This window comes from Megascapheus bottae, chromosome 8 (genome assembly GCF_031878675.1).
Source record: "Megascapheus bottae isolate mThoBot1 chromosome 8, mThoBot2.hap1, whole genome shotgun sequence".
NCBI lineage: Eukaryota > Metazoa > Chordata > Mammalia > Rodentia > Geomyidae > Megascapheus > Megascapheus bottae.
This window is the reverse complement of record NC_143516.1, coordinates 69,167,947-69,185,632: the sequence shown is the minus strand read 5'-3', so window position 1 is coordinate 69,185,632 and position 17,686 is coordinate 69,167,947. Positions and strand designations below refer to the sequence as shown.

At 39.6% G+C, this 17,686-nt stretch overlaps 1 protein-coding gene across 2 annotated transcripts in view; it reads left to right on the top strand.

Annotated features, from left to right (window-relative positions):
• The window catches only part of Kcnq5 (potassium voltage-gated channel subfamily Q member 5), a 524,085-nt gene extending 507,903 nt beyond the window's left edge, over window positions 1-16,182 (top strand). For both annotated transcript variants that reach the window (XM_090338552.1, XM_090338551.1), the window contains 3 exons: window positions 7,434-7,565; window positions 9,513-9,639; window positions 11,147-16,182. In XM_090338552.1, the coding sequence (XP_090194678.1) occupies window positions 7,434-7,565; window positions 9,513-9,639; window positions 11,147-12,112 (1,225 nt within the window). In that variant the 3' untranslated portion in view covers window positions 12,113-16,182. The remainder of the gene's footprint in view (window positions 1-7,433; window positions 7,566-9,512; window positions 9,640-11,146) is intronic.
• The last annotated feature ends 1,504 nt before the right edge of the window (window positions 16,183-17,686 follow it).

The window sequence follows — 17,686 nt, the reverse complement described above, 5'->3', positions numbered from 1 at the left end:
ACAGGGTTTCCCTTGGTGGAGATTGGTGTTGATTCCCAATTTTATGCCATTGTGGTCTGAGAGAATGCAGGAAATAAGTTTAGTGTTTCTGAATTGGCACAGGTTTGCTTTAAGCCCTAAAATGTAGTCTATTTTAGAAAATGTTCCATGTGAGGTTATAAAAAAATGTATATTCTGTTGTTGCTGGGTAGAATAACCTGTGGATGTCTCTTAGGTCTAGTTTGTCTTTGCAATTGTGTATTTCTGATGTTTCTCTTTTAAGTTTTTGCCTCGTTAATCTATCCAGAGGTGACAGTGATGTGGTAAAGTCATCAACGATCACTGTGTATGGATCTATTTGTGGTTTTAGTGCAAGTAAAGTTTGTTTGATGAAGTTTGGTGCTCTGGCATTAGGTGTGTAGATATTTAGAATGGTTATATTATCCTGAAGGAGAGATCCCTTTAGTAGTGTGTAATACCTTCTCACTAATTTTAGTTTGAAGTCTATTTCATCTGATATGAGGATGGCAATTCCAGTCTGTTTATGGTGGAGAGTTAACTTGATATTTTTTTATTCCAGCCTCTCAATCTCAGAATGTTTGTTTTTGAAGCAAGATGTGTCTCTTGAAGACAGCAGAAAGATGGATCGTGCTTTTTGATCCAACTAATCAGTCTATGTCATTTAATTGGAGAGTTAAGTCCATTGATATTGAGAGTTAGGATTAAAAAATATCTACTAGTTCTTGCTATTTTTTCTATTTCATTAAGGCCTGTGACTTTTCAATTCTGGTTTAATTGTCTGGTGTGCTTTTTAGGTGCCATTTCTCTGTCAATATCATGTTTGTGTTGATTCTCATTCTGTAGAAAATTTTTGAGAATTTTCTGTAATGCTGGTTTGATATATATATATATATATATATATATATATATATATATAGTTTCAATTTTTCCTTTCTGTGGAAGGTTTTTACTTTTCCCTCAGCTATGAATGAGAGCTTAGCTGGGTTCAGTATTCTTAGTTGGTAGACACTTGTATTTAAGGCATGGCATAAATCATTCGAAGCTCTTCTTGCTTGCTTAGTCTCTGCTGAGAAATCTGTGCTTATTCTGATTGGTTTTCTTTATAGGTGACTGTTCTCTTCTCCCTGGTCGCTTTAAGGATTCTTTCCTTAGTCTCTATTGATCCTGTATGGATTATAATGTGGCGGTGGGATGTCCTTTTCTGATCAGGTCTGTTTGGGGTTCTGTAAGCTTCTTGTATCTGGGTTGGCCTGTCCTTCTGGATATGTAGGAAATTTTCTGAGATAATTCCCTAAAGTAAATTTCCAATTCCATTGACCTCCTTCTCCAGGCCCTCCTCAATACCAATTAGCCTTAAATTAGGCTTCCTAATTGTATCTTGGAGCTCCTGAAAAGATCTGTCATATTTCTTGGACTTATTTTGAATCATTTTCTGGTCTTTCTCTATAAATTCTAGGTTATTCTCTTTTCTGCATTGTCTAACCTGCTATCAATACTTTCTACCTTGTTCTTTATCTCCCATCCTTCAAGTTGGTCACTTTTGATGGTTTTCATCTCTTGTTTTAGATATTGTATGGACTTCTTTACCTCCATGATTTGGATTTGAGTGCTCTCTTTGAGGTCCTTTAGCTCAGAGGTTCTACTCTCTTTTGCCTTTTCTTGGAATTCATTCTGTTTTCTGTTTGTGGATTCTATGAATTCCTCCATTATTCTTTGATTGCCTTCATTACATTCACATGAACGTTCACGTATATCCTTCATGCTTTCAAACTCTTCATTGATCATGTTTACCAGTAGCATTTGTAGAGCATTTTGAGGACTCTCCTCTAGGTTTTCATTGACTGCTCTGGTGCCCGTTTGAATGGGAGATGTTGATTCCTTAACTTGCCATTTTTCTTGAGTTTCTTGCTTTGCCCATTTGGAAATGGGAGTAAGTCTAATACCATTCAATTCTAAGATAATAACCAACTTAGTGGTCTAGAGGTGCTCAGACTATAGAGGTTCACAAGCATAAAAACAGGTATTTTCACTCTCTCTCACTCTCTCTCCTTTTGTGCACTTACAAACAAATCCAATACCACCACCGAACTGGCACCCAAAAAAAAGACAATCCAATCCCTCTAGAGATAGAAAGGTATTATAAAAGGCAAGAGTGGGAAGTAAGAGAAGAGTAACATATGGAAAGATAGGAAGTTCAAGCCAACCTTGGCAGGAAAGCCAATAAGGCTCTTATCTCTAATCAATTATTAAAAAGCCAGAATTAAAGCTGTGGCTCTAGTAATAAACTAGTACTTCAAGTCAGAAAGCTAAGGGACAGTGCTCAGGTGCACACACACACACACACACACACACACACACACACTGTTGATTCAGTTCTGCTAGTACAACAGACTTCCTAAAGTAAAATAAATATTCATGAAATCCTAATCATATTACTAAGTGTAATTCAGTTCTCACAAAGCAACTGAAGGAAGACATGCACTAATTTCTATCCTTATGTTTCTAGGGATGAACAGATCCACAATGAAAAAAAAAATAAGAGAGAAAGAGGATGGAGAAAAATGGGCCAAAAAAGGAGCAAGTAAAAATGAAAACAATGAAAAAAGTAGTAAAATTTTAAAAATTATAATCAAAGGGACTGGGAGTTTGGCCTAGTGGTAGAGTGCTTGCCTAGCATGCACGAAGACCCAGGTTCAATTCCTCAGTACCATATACATAGAAAAAAGCTGGAAGTGGTGCTGAGACTCAAGTAGTAGAGCTCTAGCCTTGAGAAAGTCCAAGTACAGTACTCAGGCCCTGAGCTCAAGCCCAGGACTGGCAAAAAAAAATTATAATCAGAGAAAAACAAAAGTTCTTCAGTTTTTTGGAGGGAAACTTGTGTCTCCATGGAATTCAGGAACCACTCTCTTTATGAAGTCTTTTATCTACTGATGATGATTTGTTTTCCTTTGGCTTAGTTGATTTTTTCAATCAGTTTGTTTGAGCTTGCAGAAAAAGTTCTGCCTTACAGACTTCGGGTCTTTCTGACTTCCCACCCAGGCTAATTTATTGGCAGGGTGATAAGTTTTATGTGTCCTGCAGGAGGAAGTTGGCTATTTTGGGTAGCTGGAATATGAGTGGAGTTGTATTCTATCTGGAATCTATGGCAAGCTTCAGAACTCATTCTGATCCAGCCAGGAGCCACTATTTTGTTTGCCAATTCAGCTGAGAGTTGCTCAGAGTGGGGCTGCCCTGTCTTTGTTTACCAGGAGAGGAAAGCAGCCTACCCAAGGAGGACCTACTCCCTCCAGGTCAGGCAACCGATTGCCAGACTAAGCTGACACTGGTCAGATCCCTTTGCCCTTTTGAAAAATGGTGCTGCCAACACCACTTCTCAGGCTCCAGTTATCTGCTGTTTGGTATGGCATGGTCTTTCCCAGTAGCCAAGATGGCCTTGCTGTCGGCTGGTGGGGGAGGGGCTACCTTCCCAATGCTGTTCTGAGAATGTCTTTAGTGAGGTACTCACACTTCCCCTTGGTTGTCAGTTCCTTCTGTGGTCTGTCTCTGTAGCCTGCAGATGAAGATTTCCACTCGTAGTCACCTGGTCTGTGCTGCAGGTCTGAGTGTTCAGGCTTAGCTGCTCTGGGAAGCAGCAGCTACTGCCACCGCTGCCGCCATCATCACTACCACCACCACCGCAGCCACCTGTGTGAACTCAAAACTGTCTTCTTAAGCAGGCTGCCTGACTTTTTTTTCTCTCTTACAGCTTACTTGGTATACTTTAGCTTAAACATTCCCCTACAATGCTAAACCTGGTATCTTGGTAAGCACTCAGTAGAATCACCCCTCCATCTTCCCAGAATCCCTACTATTTCTATACATTGGCTACTCTCCAAGTTAAAGAACTGGTTATTATTTTACTTTCAATCTGTTTGCCTTTCTTCTTAGTTCCTTACAATAATAATGCTGTCTGCTATTCAATTGCTTTGTGAGAACTGAATCACATTTAGTAATCTCCAGGAAAATATGATCAGGATTTCATGAACATTTATTTTACTTTAGGAAGTACTAGCAGAACTGAATCAATAATGTGTGTGTGTGTGTGTGTGTGTGTGTGTGTGTGTGCATGCATGCGCACGCACACGCACGCACACCTGGGACCTGTCTCTTAGCTTTTTGACTTGAAGTACCAGTTTATTACTAGACCTATAGCTCCACTTCTGGCTTTTTGATGATAGCTTAGAGATAAGAGCCTCATTGACTTTCCTGCCCTGGTTGGCTTGAACTTCAAGTCTCTGATCTCAGCCTCCTGAACAGCTAGTGAACAGCTAGGATTACAATTGTGAGTCACAAGTGCCCAGAAACCTGTCTTTATTATTATTATTATTATTATTATTATTATTAATAATAATAATAATAATAATAATTGAAAGCCACCCTGGGCACTAAAGTCTATGAGACATTTACCTCCGATTAACTACCAGAAAACCAGAAGTGGCACTGTGGCTAAAGGGGTAGGGCTAGGGCTGTAGCCTTGAGTTGAAGAGCTTAGGAACAACACGCAGGTCCAGAGTTCAAATCTCATGACCAACAAAAAAAAAAAGAAAGAAAGAAAAGGAAAGTCTCATGGACTTTCCTGACTGAAATGGCTTTGAACTTCAATCCTCAGATCTTAACCTCCTGAATAGCTAAGATTACTAGCATGAACCAGCAGAGTCCAGCTCATATACTTCTTAAAGAAGTGCTCTCAAACTTCAATCTCAAATCTAGTTGTCATTTTATCTCTATATTTATAGTGCTATTCCAGGAATTTTGGAAAGTGAGGTGTTGACTCTAGTCCCTTTTCTTTCATTGTCTTTTGCATCACATCTTCTTTTTTTTTTCTTTCCCTTTCTTTAAACCCAATCCGTTCAGACAACAGGAGGAATTTGGCCAATTATGAACTCATTCTATTTTGTTTTTTTTTCATATTTTTTATTGTAATTAATAGAAGGGTTACATGATATATTTTTGAATTAACCAAGACAATTGAAGTTCCAAAGCTCCTTGGTCATGAGCATGTTAAGGACTCTTACTGGAAACGTACTCCTGGCTTAGTTTGTAAAAAGCCTTATAAATAAGGTAGAATGATCAATATTGATCAATAAAGCATCATGAATAAGAATGATGGATGTATCCTGAAAGTATCTGATATTGTTGTCTAAATTACTCACTGAAAAGTTTGCTGAGCACAAAATCAGCAATATTGCATAAGAATCTCTAATCCACCAGCACAACAATGTTCATTGCAGCACTATTTACCATAGCAAAGATATGGAACCAACCTAGATGTCCCTCAGTTGATGAGTGGATCAACAAGATGTGGTATTTGTACACAATGGAATTCTATGCTGCTGTCAGAAAGAATGATATTGCCCCATTTGTTAGGAAATGGAAAGACTTAGAAAAAATCATATTAAGTGAAGTAAGCCAGACTCAAAGGAACTTAGGCTCAATGGTTTCCCTCCTTTGTCATAACCAGTAGAAACCTTGGGCTCTACTAGCAGAGATCTGCAATAGAGCAAAACCTTGATATATAAGGCCATATAGTATGAAGCTAATTGAAAGGACCTCCAGGATATTGAAACAAAAGCCATATAATGAATGATTGTTGTCCTTAATCTACTATGTTATCTCTCATCTCTTTTGCTATCCCTTGGTTATCTCATATTGTTACAGTATCTCACTTTGTTACCTGATATATCAGATATATTTGTATTTGGTTATTTGAAATTGGATAGGGAACGGGGGAAAACAAGATGAGGGGTGGGGGTGGGGGGGAGGGAAATGGGGACCAAGACATGTGAAAGGGTATCAATGTATGGGAATTAATGCACCATCTATCTGGCAAATATCATGTAACCCTTCTATTAATTACAATAAAAATATATGAAAATAATAATAATAATAATAATAATAATCTCTGTGACAAATACTTGGTGAAAAAATTCTTCCTAATTACTTTGAATTTCTGGTTGCTTTAACCAAGAACATTTTATCTATTAGTCTGAACAAAAAAATATAAAGAGAGATTTATTTAGTTTGTGGCCCAGGTGACAGAGCAGCATCAAGGTGGAGGGAAGAGGCACAGCCAGGTGGCCCACGTGCTGGCAGAGGCCACTCAGGATGAAGCACAGTCCCCACAAACCCAGCACCCCCTTCCTCCAGGAAGGCTCCACCTTCCAAGGGGTGGAGCACTTTCACTTCCCAGTCGTTTCCATTATGAATCCATCCGTGGATTCATCCATTCAGTCCAATCACTGATCCAGTCACTTCTCAGTGACTGGGCTGATTTCCAGCTGGAAACCATCCCTTCAGCTGTTGTTACCACATAAGAGACCGAAGTGTGAGCCTTTATTGGCGCATCAGAGGACTGCTGATGGACTCCCATCTCAAAGACCAGCAGCCTCAAATGCCACTAGCACAAAGCTAATATAAGCCAAAACTACATAAGGTGCAAAGAATTAAACCTAACAAAACTGTTAAATGAAAGCAGACCATCTAGGGAAACAATAGGGGAAATCTAATTTTCTAGAGGAAGTATACTCTCAGTCTTCTTATTCACAACCCCGAGTCTTCGGGGGAATACTTAATATCCAAACCATAATAGTAACCAAAGGACTTCACTCTCTTCTAAAGTATTTGATTTAGAAGAATGCTACAAGTACCTGCTCTGTCACAGTATGCAAACTTGAAGCAAGCATAGTGAATCTTTTTTTTTCTTTTGTTAGGTTGAATTCTAATATTTACTATGGTAAAAGCATAGTCCCAATCTAGGGTATTATCCCTAAATGTTATATCTTAGCCTTGTGGAAAAGGGAGAATTGCCATTTAACTTTGATTTTGTAGGGTGTGTGCACACGCATGTGCGTGTGTGTGCATGTGTGTATATGTGTGTGTGAGTATGTGTACACTTGTGGGTATATGTGCTAGTCCTACGGCTTGAGCTCAGGGACTAGGCACTATCCCTGAACTGTTTTGCACAAGAGTATTGCTCTACCACTTGAGCCAGCAGCTCCACTTGCAGCTTTTTTGTGATTACTTGTAGATAAGAGTCTCACTCACTGACATTCCTGCCCAGGGTGACTTCAAGTCATGATTCTCAGATCTCAGCCAGCTGAGCAACTAGGATTATAGCTGTGAGTCCATGATTCCCAGCTACTGACCATGATTTTGGTTAAGAGTGTTGATATTCATTTAAGACATACAAAACTTTAGATTTACTTTTTTCATTCTTAAGATGGGTCTCACATGAACATGAAATGTACTTAAATTCTCTTCTGTAAGTCTTTATTACATTTCTGTAAAAGCCTCAAATGCTTGGCTTCTTCCTCTCCAAATTTTCTACTAGTAAAATTTGGAAACATCTATTACCAGGATTGTGAAGACTAATAAACGATATGTTGTTCTTACAGAATCATGAAATTTCATGTGGCAAAACGGAAGTTTAAGGAGACATTACGCCCATATGATGTAAAAGATGTCATTGAACAATATTCTGCAGGTCACCTGGACATGCTGTGTAGAATTAAAAGCCTTCAAACACGGTAAGCAATAAAAATGTTGCTGATCATAAAAGAATATATGTAAGGAAACTGTAGGAGTAGGTTCTCTTCAGTTTATAAAATTTCTGAGTCAGTGGCTGGTGGCTCATTCCTGTAATCATAGCTATTCAGAAAGCTGAGATCTTAGATTCCTAGTTCTAAGCCAACCTGGGAGGAAAAAAAAGTCCATGAGACTCTTGTCTCAAGTAACCATCAATGAGATGGAAGCAGAGCTGTGGCTCGAGTGGTAGAGCTCCTGCCATGAACAAAATAACCAAAGGGAAAATATGATGCCCTTTTCACACGTGCGCGCGCGCACACTCACACACACACACACACACACACACACACACAGAGCTTTGAATTTCATATTGCAAATTCATTCCTAAAGGGTTATGGGACTTTTGCTTTTAGCACAGATTTCATACTAGTGGTTCACACCTATAATTTTAGCACTTACAGTGCTGAGACCTGAGGATCCAGGCCCAAAGCCAGCTGGGAAAAGGAGCTTTAGTTCAAGTGGTAGAGCAGTCACCTTGCACATAACAGCTCAGGGAGAATACCCAGGAGCTGAGTTCAATCTCCATGCCTGGCTCCCCCTCCAAAGGAAATCAAAGATTGATTTTTTTTTCTGTCCCCCCAGGACATTTAAACTCATGTGCGGCTTTAATACTAGGCTTTCAGTAAAATAGCTGGTCATTCCGCCTATGTAAACCTGACAGGGCAGATATCTACTGACTAGTAAATCATGATCCAAGCACTTCAATACTAACAGTTTAATAGACTAGATATCATGACAGGAAGAAGATACTACCTATATCTATGCGGACAAAGAAAATGAACGTTGAGTCTACTCCGTTGATAACACAAAGACCATTGGCTTTCACTTGTCCTATGCTCACTTATGGTCTTTATTTAGTCTTTTAGTACAAATCTCTATTATTCCCAAGGCTTATAGTTCATTGTATTATCCCAAATAAAGGTACAAAAGAAAAAGACCATACTTTCTTATCTGCTTAGCATCTTATAGATCTATAGCAAATTCTCATGAATCAACTGTTCTATTCAGGAGGATGACTATGATGTAGGTATTATGTATAAATGGGTATGTCAAAATTAAGTACCCTTGTATAGCTAATTAATGCTAATAAAATGGTACAACAAAAATAATAATGTAAAACAATCACAATTATTATTTTTTCATATGTTTCAGTGGTTGAATTCAGAAATGTCTGTTCCCAGAGAAAGTTAAATTACTTTGCTTGGAACAATTTTGCCTCCATAAGTGATTTCCTGAGAGACCAGAGTGATGAGAAAATAATCACTTATGGGGTCGAAAGTGTGGCCTACTGGTAAAGTGCTTGTTAGCACGCATGAAGCCCTGGGTTCAATTCCTTATTACCATATACATAGAAAAAGCAGGAAGTGGTGCTGTGGCTCAATTGATAGAGTACTAGCCTTGAGAAATTTGAAGGATAGTGCCCTAGGCCTTAAGTTTAAGCCCAGGACTGTCAGAAAAACAAATAAAAATAAAAACAAACAAGCATAACCTAAAGTAATCACCTATGTACTCTCATCATGTAAAGGAAACAGATAACACCAACTAGAACACATTCATCCTTATTGCATCTTACATAAATTAAAGATAATTATATTTAATTTTTCAGTACAATGGGGTTTATTAACTTAGACTATGAAGCATACTACTTTTTGAGCCACACTCCCACTCCTGGTTCGCTTTTTATTTCAGATAGGGATTTGTGCGTTTCCCCAGAGCAATATAGACTGTGTTTCTCTTATTTCCACCAATGGAACAGCTCATATTATGTGCATGCACAACATAACTATGGCCTCATAGTTGATTTTTGTTTTCAGAACACCTCAGAATGACCTAGGGCAATAGCCACTTTGAGCACTTATAACTGAATCTCCTCTCTCTCCCTCTGATAGTGTTGATCAAATTCTTGGAAAAGGGCAAATTACATCAGATAAGAAGAGCCGAGAGAAAATAACAGCAGAACATGAGACCACAGATGACCTGAGCATGCTTGGCCGGGTAGTCAAGGTTGAAAAACAGGTACAACTGGACAACACTAACCATAGTGTAGCTTCACTATAATTGTTCATCAAAAGGGGACCAGGAGTGTGGCCTAGTGGTGGAGGGCTTGCCTAACATGCACAAAGCCCTGGGTTCGATTCCTCATTACCACATACATAGAAAGGGTGTGGCTCAAGTGGCAGAGGCCCTGAGTTCAAGCCTTATACTGGAAAAAAAAAAGTCAATGATAATACTACCACTGATGGCTCACAACTATAATCCTAACTACTAAGGAGGCTGAGATCTGAGTATTGTGGTTGGAAATCAGCGCAAGCAGGCAAGTCCATGAGACTCTTCTCTTCAAGTAAACACGAAAAAATGGGCAAGGGAGTGTTGCCTAGTGGTAGGGTGCTTGCTTAGCATGTACGAAGCCCTGGGTTTGATTCCTTGATACTATATGCACAGAAAAAGCTGAAAGTGGTATTATGGCTCAAGTGGTAGAGGGCTAGCTTTTGAGAAAGATCAAGGACAGTGTCAAGACCCTGGTTTAAGCCCCAGGTCAGGCAAACAACAACAATAACAACAACAACAAAACCCACAAAAAGCCACAGTAGAGCTGTGGCTTAAGTAGTAGAGCACTAGCCTTGAGCACCCAGACTCTGAGTTTAAGCTCCACAACCCATCACACACGTACACACACACACACACATACACACAATATCAGTGATTTTAAAAAGTTAAGCTTAAAGGTTAAGGTTGATCATAGTATTCATGGTTAATAAATTTTAAAGGCCTTAAGTGAACGAAGAGTGACTAAAAATTAACTTTCACTGTGTGTTGTTGCCACTATTCTGTTCATCTTTGGAATTTCCATTTAAGTGATAGAAAATTTTACCTTACCAATTCATATTTCACTGGAAGCAACTATAGATTTTCAGTAATAAAGTAGCAAAGGTCTGTGTTTCATTTACATTTTGGTGATTTACACTGTCTCTCTTTAAGGTTATCCTTTAATTTTTTAACTTATCATAATTATGACATTGAATATTTTTCGAACCTGAGGTTGTATCTTCCCATACAACTTTCTAAAAACCGAATTGCTGGCCCAAAGAATGGAATCATGAATGCTCCAAGTAAAGTTCTCTTTACTTTTATTTTTAAAACAGACTTGCCTAGATGGATGTTTAAGATCTTAATTGCATTGGAGAGTAAGTTCCTTACCAAAATTCAGTAAAGTTCCAGAAAGGTAATCAGTAGAATGTGGAAAAGTGGGTCTGACTGAGATGAGGAAACAGGAAGCTACACTTTTATAGTGCTTGTATTGAGCTTTCAATGTGAAAGACATGGTAGAGGAAAGGCCAAACATTCCTCTTCTCTAAAGCGTCCTCTGGCCTAGGGTGGGCCAAACACTCCATTCCAGCAAATCAAAAGTGTAATTGCACACTCTATTTACTATATGGACATGGGTTTCATCCTTTCCAACTCCAAAAGCAAAGGTGGTTCTTCAACAGGTATCTTTACATGAACTCTTATTTCCTGCTTTCAGGTTCAATCCATTGAATCAAAGCTGGACTGCCTGCTAGACATCTATCAGCAGGTCCTGCGGAAAGGCTCTGCTTCAGCCCTGGCTCTGGCTTCCTTCCAGATCCCACCTTTCGAATGTGAACAGACATCTGACTATCAAAGCCCCGTGGACAGCAAAGACCTGTCCAGTTCTGCCCAGAACAGTGGCTGTCTAACCAGATCCACTAGTGCCAACATCTCTCGAGGCTTGCAGCTCATTCTGACGCCAAATGAGTTCAGTGCTCAGACTTTCTATGCGCTTAGCCCTACTATGCACAGTCAAGCGACACAGGTGCCAATGAGCCAGGGCGATGGCTCCACCGTGACGGCCACCAACAGCATTGCAAACCAAATCACCGCAGCCCCCAAGCCACTAGTCCCAACCACCTTACAGATCCCACCTCCTCTCCCAGCCATCAAGCACCTGCCCCGGCCAGAGACCCTGCACCCAAACCCCACAGGCGTGCAGGAGAGCTTCTCCTCCGATGTCACCACCTGCCTTGTAGCCTCCACAGAACATGTCCAGGTCACCCCATCAAATCTGACCAAGGACCGTGCTCTGAGGAAAAGCTTTGACATGGGCGGGGAAACTCTATTGTCTGTCCGTCCCATGGTCCCCAAGGACCTGGGCAAATCTTTGTCGGTACAAAACCTCATCAGATCAACAGAAGAACTGAGTTTACAGCTTTCCGGGAGTGAGTCAAGTGGCTCCAGAGGCAGCCAAGATTTTTATCCAAAATGGAGAGAATCCAAATTGTTTATAACGGATGAAGAGGTGGGCCCGGAAGAGACAGAGACAGACACTTTTGAGGTGACAGCACAGCCTGCCCGGGAAGCTACTTTTGTGTCAGACTCTCTAAGGACTGGGAGATCTCCGTCATCTCAAAGCATCTGTAAGGCCGGGGAGAGTACGGATGCCCTCAGCTTGCCTCCTGTCAAGCTGAAATAAGTTCGTTGTTTTCTTTCTAGACATATAGCAGTTCCTTTAGCCATACATATCATTGCATGAACTATTTTTGAAAGCCCTTCTTAAAAAAACAACAACAACAACAAAAAGAGTTGACATTGCAAGAATTAGGAAGTCCAGGAAAGGCCATTTATGATAGCCCATTATCTTTTCATTTGCATGCAAATGCATGTCTAGGGATGGCTGAAATTCCGAGGTGCATCAACATGGAACCCGCTCATTTAATAATGTATCTTTGAGTTTAGAATCCTGAAAAACCTAGCTTTGCTAATGCTTACAGAGTGTACAACTTTGTCAAGATTAGACCAAGGACAATAGTTGATGTTATAGTTTTGAAATTGTGGGAGTAAACACCTTCAAATTTCAGGCATTTCTGCTTTGTGATTAAGTACAAAAATCATCTTTAAAATTAGGCCAGAACATAGTTAAAAACACAATAGTTATCAACAGCTGCTATTAAGGAAAGCAAAATTTGAGGATAAAGAAATGGCTGTGTCCTTCAAGAAATCCCTGCCAACCTATTTCTACTCATTCTTTTTCTTACTTTGAATGTCAATATGTACTTCAGATGTCAATGTGTGTGCTTTTGTTTTTGTTGTTTGGTGATATAATGCTGGGGCAAACAGCCGTACACGTCCTTTTCGTGTTGTTCTTTATGATGAGAATGTTTGTCCATATGGAAAAAAAACAACAAACAAACGTGTGAATCATGAAATTTTAGGCCAGTGGGGTGAATAGAGTGGCTTTTGACATATCTGAATTTATGGGAACATTCCCTGCGGGCCAAATCCACTCTGTGACTGGTCACACTTCTACACATGCATATGAAATGCTGGTGAGTATAACCACCTGCATGACTGGACTGGTTTCTCTGCTGTGGTGTCAGCTCCAGGCTTGTCAATCCTGTCCACATACACATGCTAATTTAAAATGGACACCTGTAGATCACACCATAATCCTACTTATGCAAGAGGCTGCGAGCTGAAGATCTATGTTTGAAGCCAGTTCAGGCAAGAAAATTCATAAGACTCTTATCTCCAATTAATCATCAGGAAAGCCAATAGCAGAATCTTGGCTCAAGTGGTAGAGGGCTAGTCTTGGCAAAAAAAAAAAAAACTTAAAAAAAAAAAAAGCTCAGAGACAGCGTTCAGGCCCTGAGTTCAAGCTCCAGAACTAGAATTTTTAAAAATGCTCATCTTTTGAGCTGCTCATCTCGTTTGCCTGATATGTAGGTAGGACCGTAGAGAAGAAGACATTTGACTAAGGTAGGACTAAGAAAGGAAATGGTGAGAAAAAAAAAATCTAGACATAATACATGAAAATAAGTAAAGAAATTGACTCTCCCCCTCACTGGGCAATGAGAAAGGAAAGAAAGAAACCAAAATAAATATACTTCTTATTTTTTGGTTTGTTTTAGAAAGCAGGTATTGCTAAAGGATTCACCTACATAAACATCCCTTATTCTTATATCACAGAGAATTTTACAAAGTATTTATTTTTACATATGCCCTGAATGTCTTTTGCTATAATGGAGTACATTGTACATATAAAAAGCTAAGACTAAACTCCCTTTACTTTTTTATACATTTTCTAGTTTCCGTAGGATTATTAAACCTGGAATTATTAAATCTGAAATTACTGGTTCAATTTCCTAGAAGAAATATTTACAATAGAAGCCAGATGCAGGAACTGTAAATCAAATCACTCAGTAGTAGTATATCATGGTAGCCAGAAGACCAAGGGTGGGGCTGGAATTTTAAAATATATTTATCAGGAAACAAAAAGTGCTGACTGCTTATTAAAAACTAACAAGCAACCAGACATGGTGATACATACTTTAATCCCAACCCTGGTGAGCTAAATACAGGAGAAACACAAGTTCGATGATATCCTGGGCTACCTAATAAGACCTTATCTAAAATAATTATAACAATAATAATAACAACAAAAAAGGAAAGGATGATACTAGCATAACTATCTCTAATTAGCACAACTTTGACCAAAGCAATGGGATTCAGAGGCAAAGAAAAGGAGAGTCAGTTCAACTACGGTTGTAGGGCTCCAGAAAGTTGAAGATTTCTTCCTTGACAAACGTTAGAACTGCCTACAGATCCCATGTCCAGCAATCCAGAAGAATGAGCACGAATCTAAAATGGCTGCCCAAAGGAAGGAGGCCCCAGTTCACCAACCTTTTCCAACTCTCCCAATGTGTGTGCATGCCCGCATATGGGCACACTAGTATGCTGTTACTGGGGTTTGAACTCAGAATCTTGTGCTTTTGCTTGGACTTTCCACTCAAGGATGGCATTCCCACTTGCATGGTTAATTGGAGATAATGTCTGCCCAGGTGGTCTTTAAACGGTGATACTCAAGATCCGGCCTCCTGATTGAACAGAATTACAGGCATGAGCCACTGGTGCCAAGCCAGACATTTGTGAGTATTGGTCTTCCCTTGCTTTCCTTCTTCCTTAATTGTGTGGTGATTCCCTACCCCAGCTCTGTTTCAGATTCTCACTAGGCCTCAAGCAGCCTCCATCCTTAAGTAAACTACTTCTCTCTATCTAAAATGTACTTTTCAACCATTAAAAAAAAAAAAAGCTTTGTACCTTATTGATGAACATGGCATTGTTTTTTGTTTCCCCTTCTTATCCCACTTGGATTCTAAAATGCTCCTGTGGAGTGTACAATGTACAAGCTTGGCTGCTGGAGAAACACAGAAAAGATAGTCTAAATTTTGCACTCTAATTAAAAAGATTTCTAATCAATCTCTTATAGTAATTTTCATTTTCTAAGCACAGAATGTTAATTGACTAATTTTTCATCTACCTACGTCTCCACTTAACTTGAAGATATAACTTCCAACAGTGTATACATACATACATACACACACACACACACACACACACACAACCACAATCACTACACACATCCTCTACTCACCTAAAGCCAGACAGACACCTGTCGCACACTGAACAGGCTATCTCAAAAGGAAAAGAAGGAACTAATGGCAACTAATGGTAGCACTGATTCTTGGACAGACTGTGCCCCAGGTGAAACCCCATTAGCAGCAAGACTTGGCAAGGAATTGGGGACCCTTCTGAGGCCTGGTCAGAGCCCAGACAGTATAGTTCATTCAACCTTGCTAAAGAAACAAAGTGTAAACATACCACCAAGGTGTGAATCATGGCCCAATGTGATCAATAATATGAATATTCATACTTTAAAACCCTGACCATTTTGTGTGTGTCTTATTCTAGCACAAAAACTGTTGTATGTTGAAATATGCTTGTAGGTTATAAAAAGTGTGGGGGTCCTCCTGTTGTGTCACCCTGTGGGAATTAAAGGGATCTTCCATGTACCCTTAACCAAGTGCTTGTAGCTAATCCCTACTGGTGTCTGGAAGCACAATTTAGTAGAGCAGTGGCTCATCATATACTCTCTTCATTCCTTTGTCTGCCTTCTTCAAGCTGATACTTAATTACAAACGTCCCAGGTAAGAAATTAACTGAAAATTCTCAATGGGTCTAATCTATTAAATGTTTGCATTCTGTTGAATTCAATTTGTATCTGTAGACTGCAAGTTCTGCTTAAAGCAAGCTCCTTGGTTGAGTTTTTAAATCATGACTTCTTGTTCTTAGGTGCCTTTCTCACCTCCCATTGACTCAGTGATTCTGAAAGTTCTCAATTTGAAAATCAAATCGGTTTAATATAGAGAGGAAATGGGGCACTAACTCCATGCCCATTTGCAGAGCAAAACTCTAAGGAATAACAACATTTGGGCAACTGGGGTTGACAAATGATCATTTCATTCAATTAGATGAAGGAAATAACAGTGTCAACTACCCAGAAGCTGGCTTTTATTTTTTGGCCTTAAATGACATGGTTGTGTTTTTGTAAGAAAAACTTACTTTAATATAATTCTGTACATTTAAGCGAGCAGCTCTCAAAGTCATCTACAACAATGCAATTGTCTGTTTCCTGAAAGCAATGAAATTGAGAATATCATATCCATTTCAAGCTATCATTAAAATGTAATTTTCTTTGCTCTCTTTTACTGGGATTATTTGTTTTAAAGTAAAACATTAAAAAATGTCTTAAAGAGCTCTTGTGATTTTTTATCTAGAACTGACTCATTCTGATCTGACTATACCAGATTAATCAAATGGTACACTGATTTGGGATTGAAATACAGAATTTTTTCCTTACAATTGTTGCAAAAGAAATCTTAATTTTAGGCCAGGAGGTTGGCCTAGTGGTAGAGTGCTTGCCTAGCAGGCACAAAAGCCTGGGTTTGATCGTTTGGTACCACATGCACAGAAAAAGCCAGAAGTGGTGCTGTGGCTCAAGTGGCAGAGTGCTAGCCCTGAGCAAAAAGTGTGCAAGGACAGTAGGGTAGTGCTCAAGCCTGAGCTCAGGTCCTAGGACTGGCAAAAAAAAAAAAATCTTAATTTTAGGGTAAGAGAGAATGCTCTTGGGAATACTAGAGAAAAAAAATTCAATTTGCATATGCATATTACCTTAGATTGAGTTGAAAATCCCATATTTAAAATTTGTGGAACCCAGAAGTTTTGGGGATTTCAGAATATTTGTAAATATTTAATTACATATCTTGGAGATGAGATCCACATCTAAGCATGAAGTTCATGTTTTTTATGCACAATTTGTGTATAGAATCTGAAGGTGATTTTTTTGCAAGTCCTAGGCCTTGAACTCAGGGCCTAAGCACTGTCCTTGGGCTTTCTCAAGGCTACAGCTCTACCACTTGAGCCACAGCACCATTTCCAGCTTTTTTCTATGTATGTGGTACTGAGGAATCGAGCCTGAGTCTTCATGCATGCTAGACAAGCACTCTACCACTAGGCCAAATTCCCTGCCCCTGGAGGTGATTTTTTTTTTACTTCTTTTCTCTCTCTCTCTTTTTTTTTTTTTTTTTTTTTGCCAATCTTGGGGCTTGAACTCAGGACCTGGGCACTGTCTTTGAGCTTTCTCCAGACTAGCACTCTACCACTTGCACCACAGCACCACTTCTGGCTTTTTCTGTGTATGTGGTACCAAGGAATCAACCCCAGGGCTTCCTGCATGTTAGGTAGGCAAGCACACTCACTAAGCCACACTCCTGGCCCTGAGGTGAATTTTTGATGGAGTACTTTTTGTTAGGGGGATGGATTGGTGCAGACTGAGCCTAGACTCAGGCAAATGCCAAGCAAGTGTTCTACCTCTAAGCTGTAAAGAAAACAAAAAAGAGCTGGGCAGGCCGGGAGTTTGGCCTAGTGGTAGAGTGCTTGCCTAGCATGCATGAAGACCCAGGTTTGGTTCCTGGGTACCACATATATAGAAAAAAGCCAGAAGTGGTGCTGAGGCTCAAGTGGTAGAGCTCTAGCCTTGAGAAAGTCCAAGGACAGTGCTCAGGCCCTAAGCTCAAGCACAGGACTGGCAAAAAAAAAAAAAAAAAAAAAAAAAAAAAAGAGCTGGGCAATGGTGATTCACACCTGTACTCCTAGCTACAAAGAAGACTGAGATCTGAAGATAGTGGCTGGAAGCCAGATCAGGCAGAAA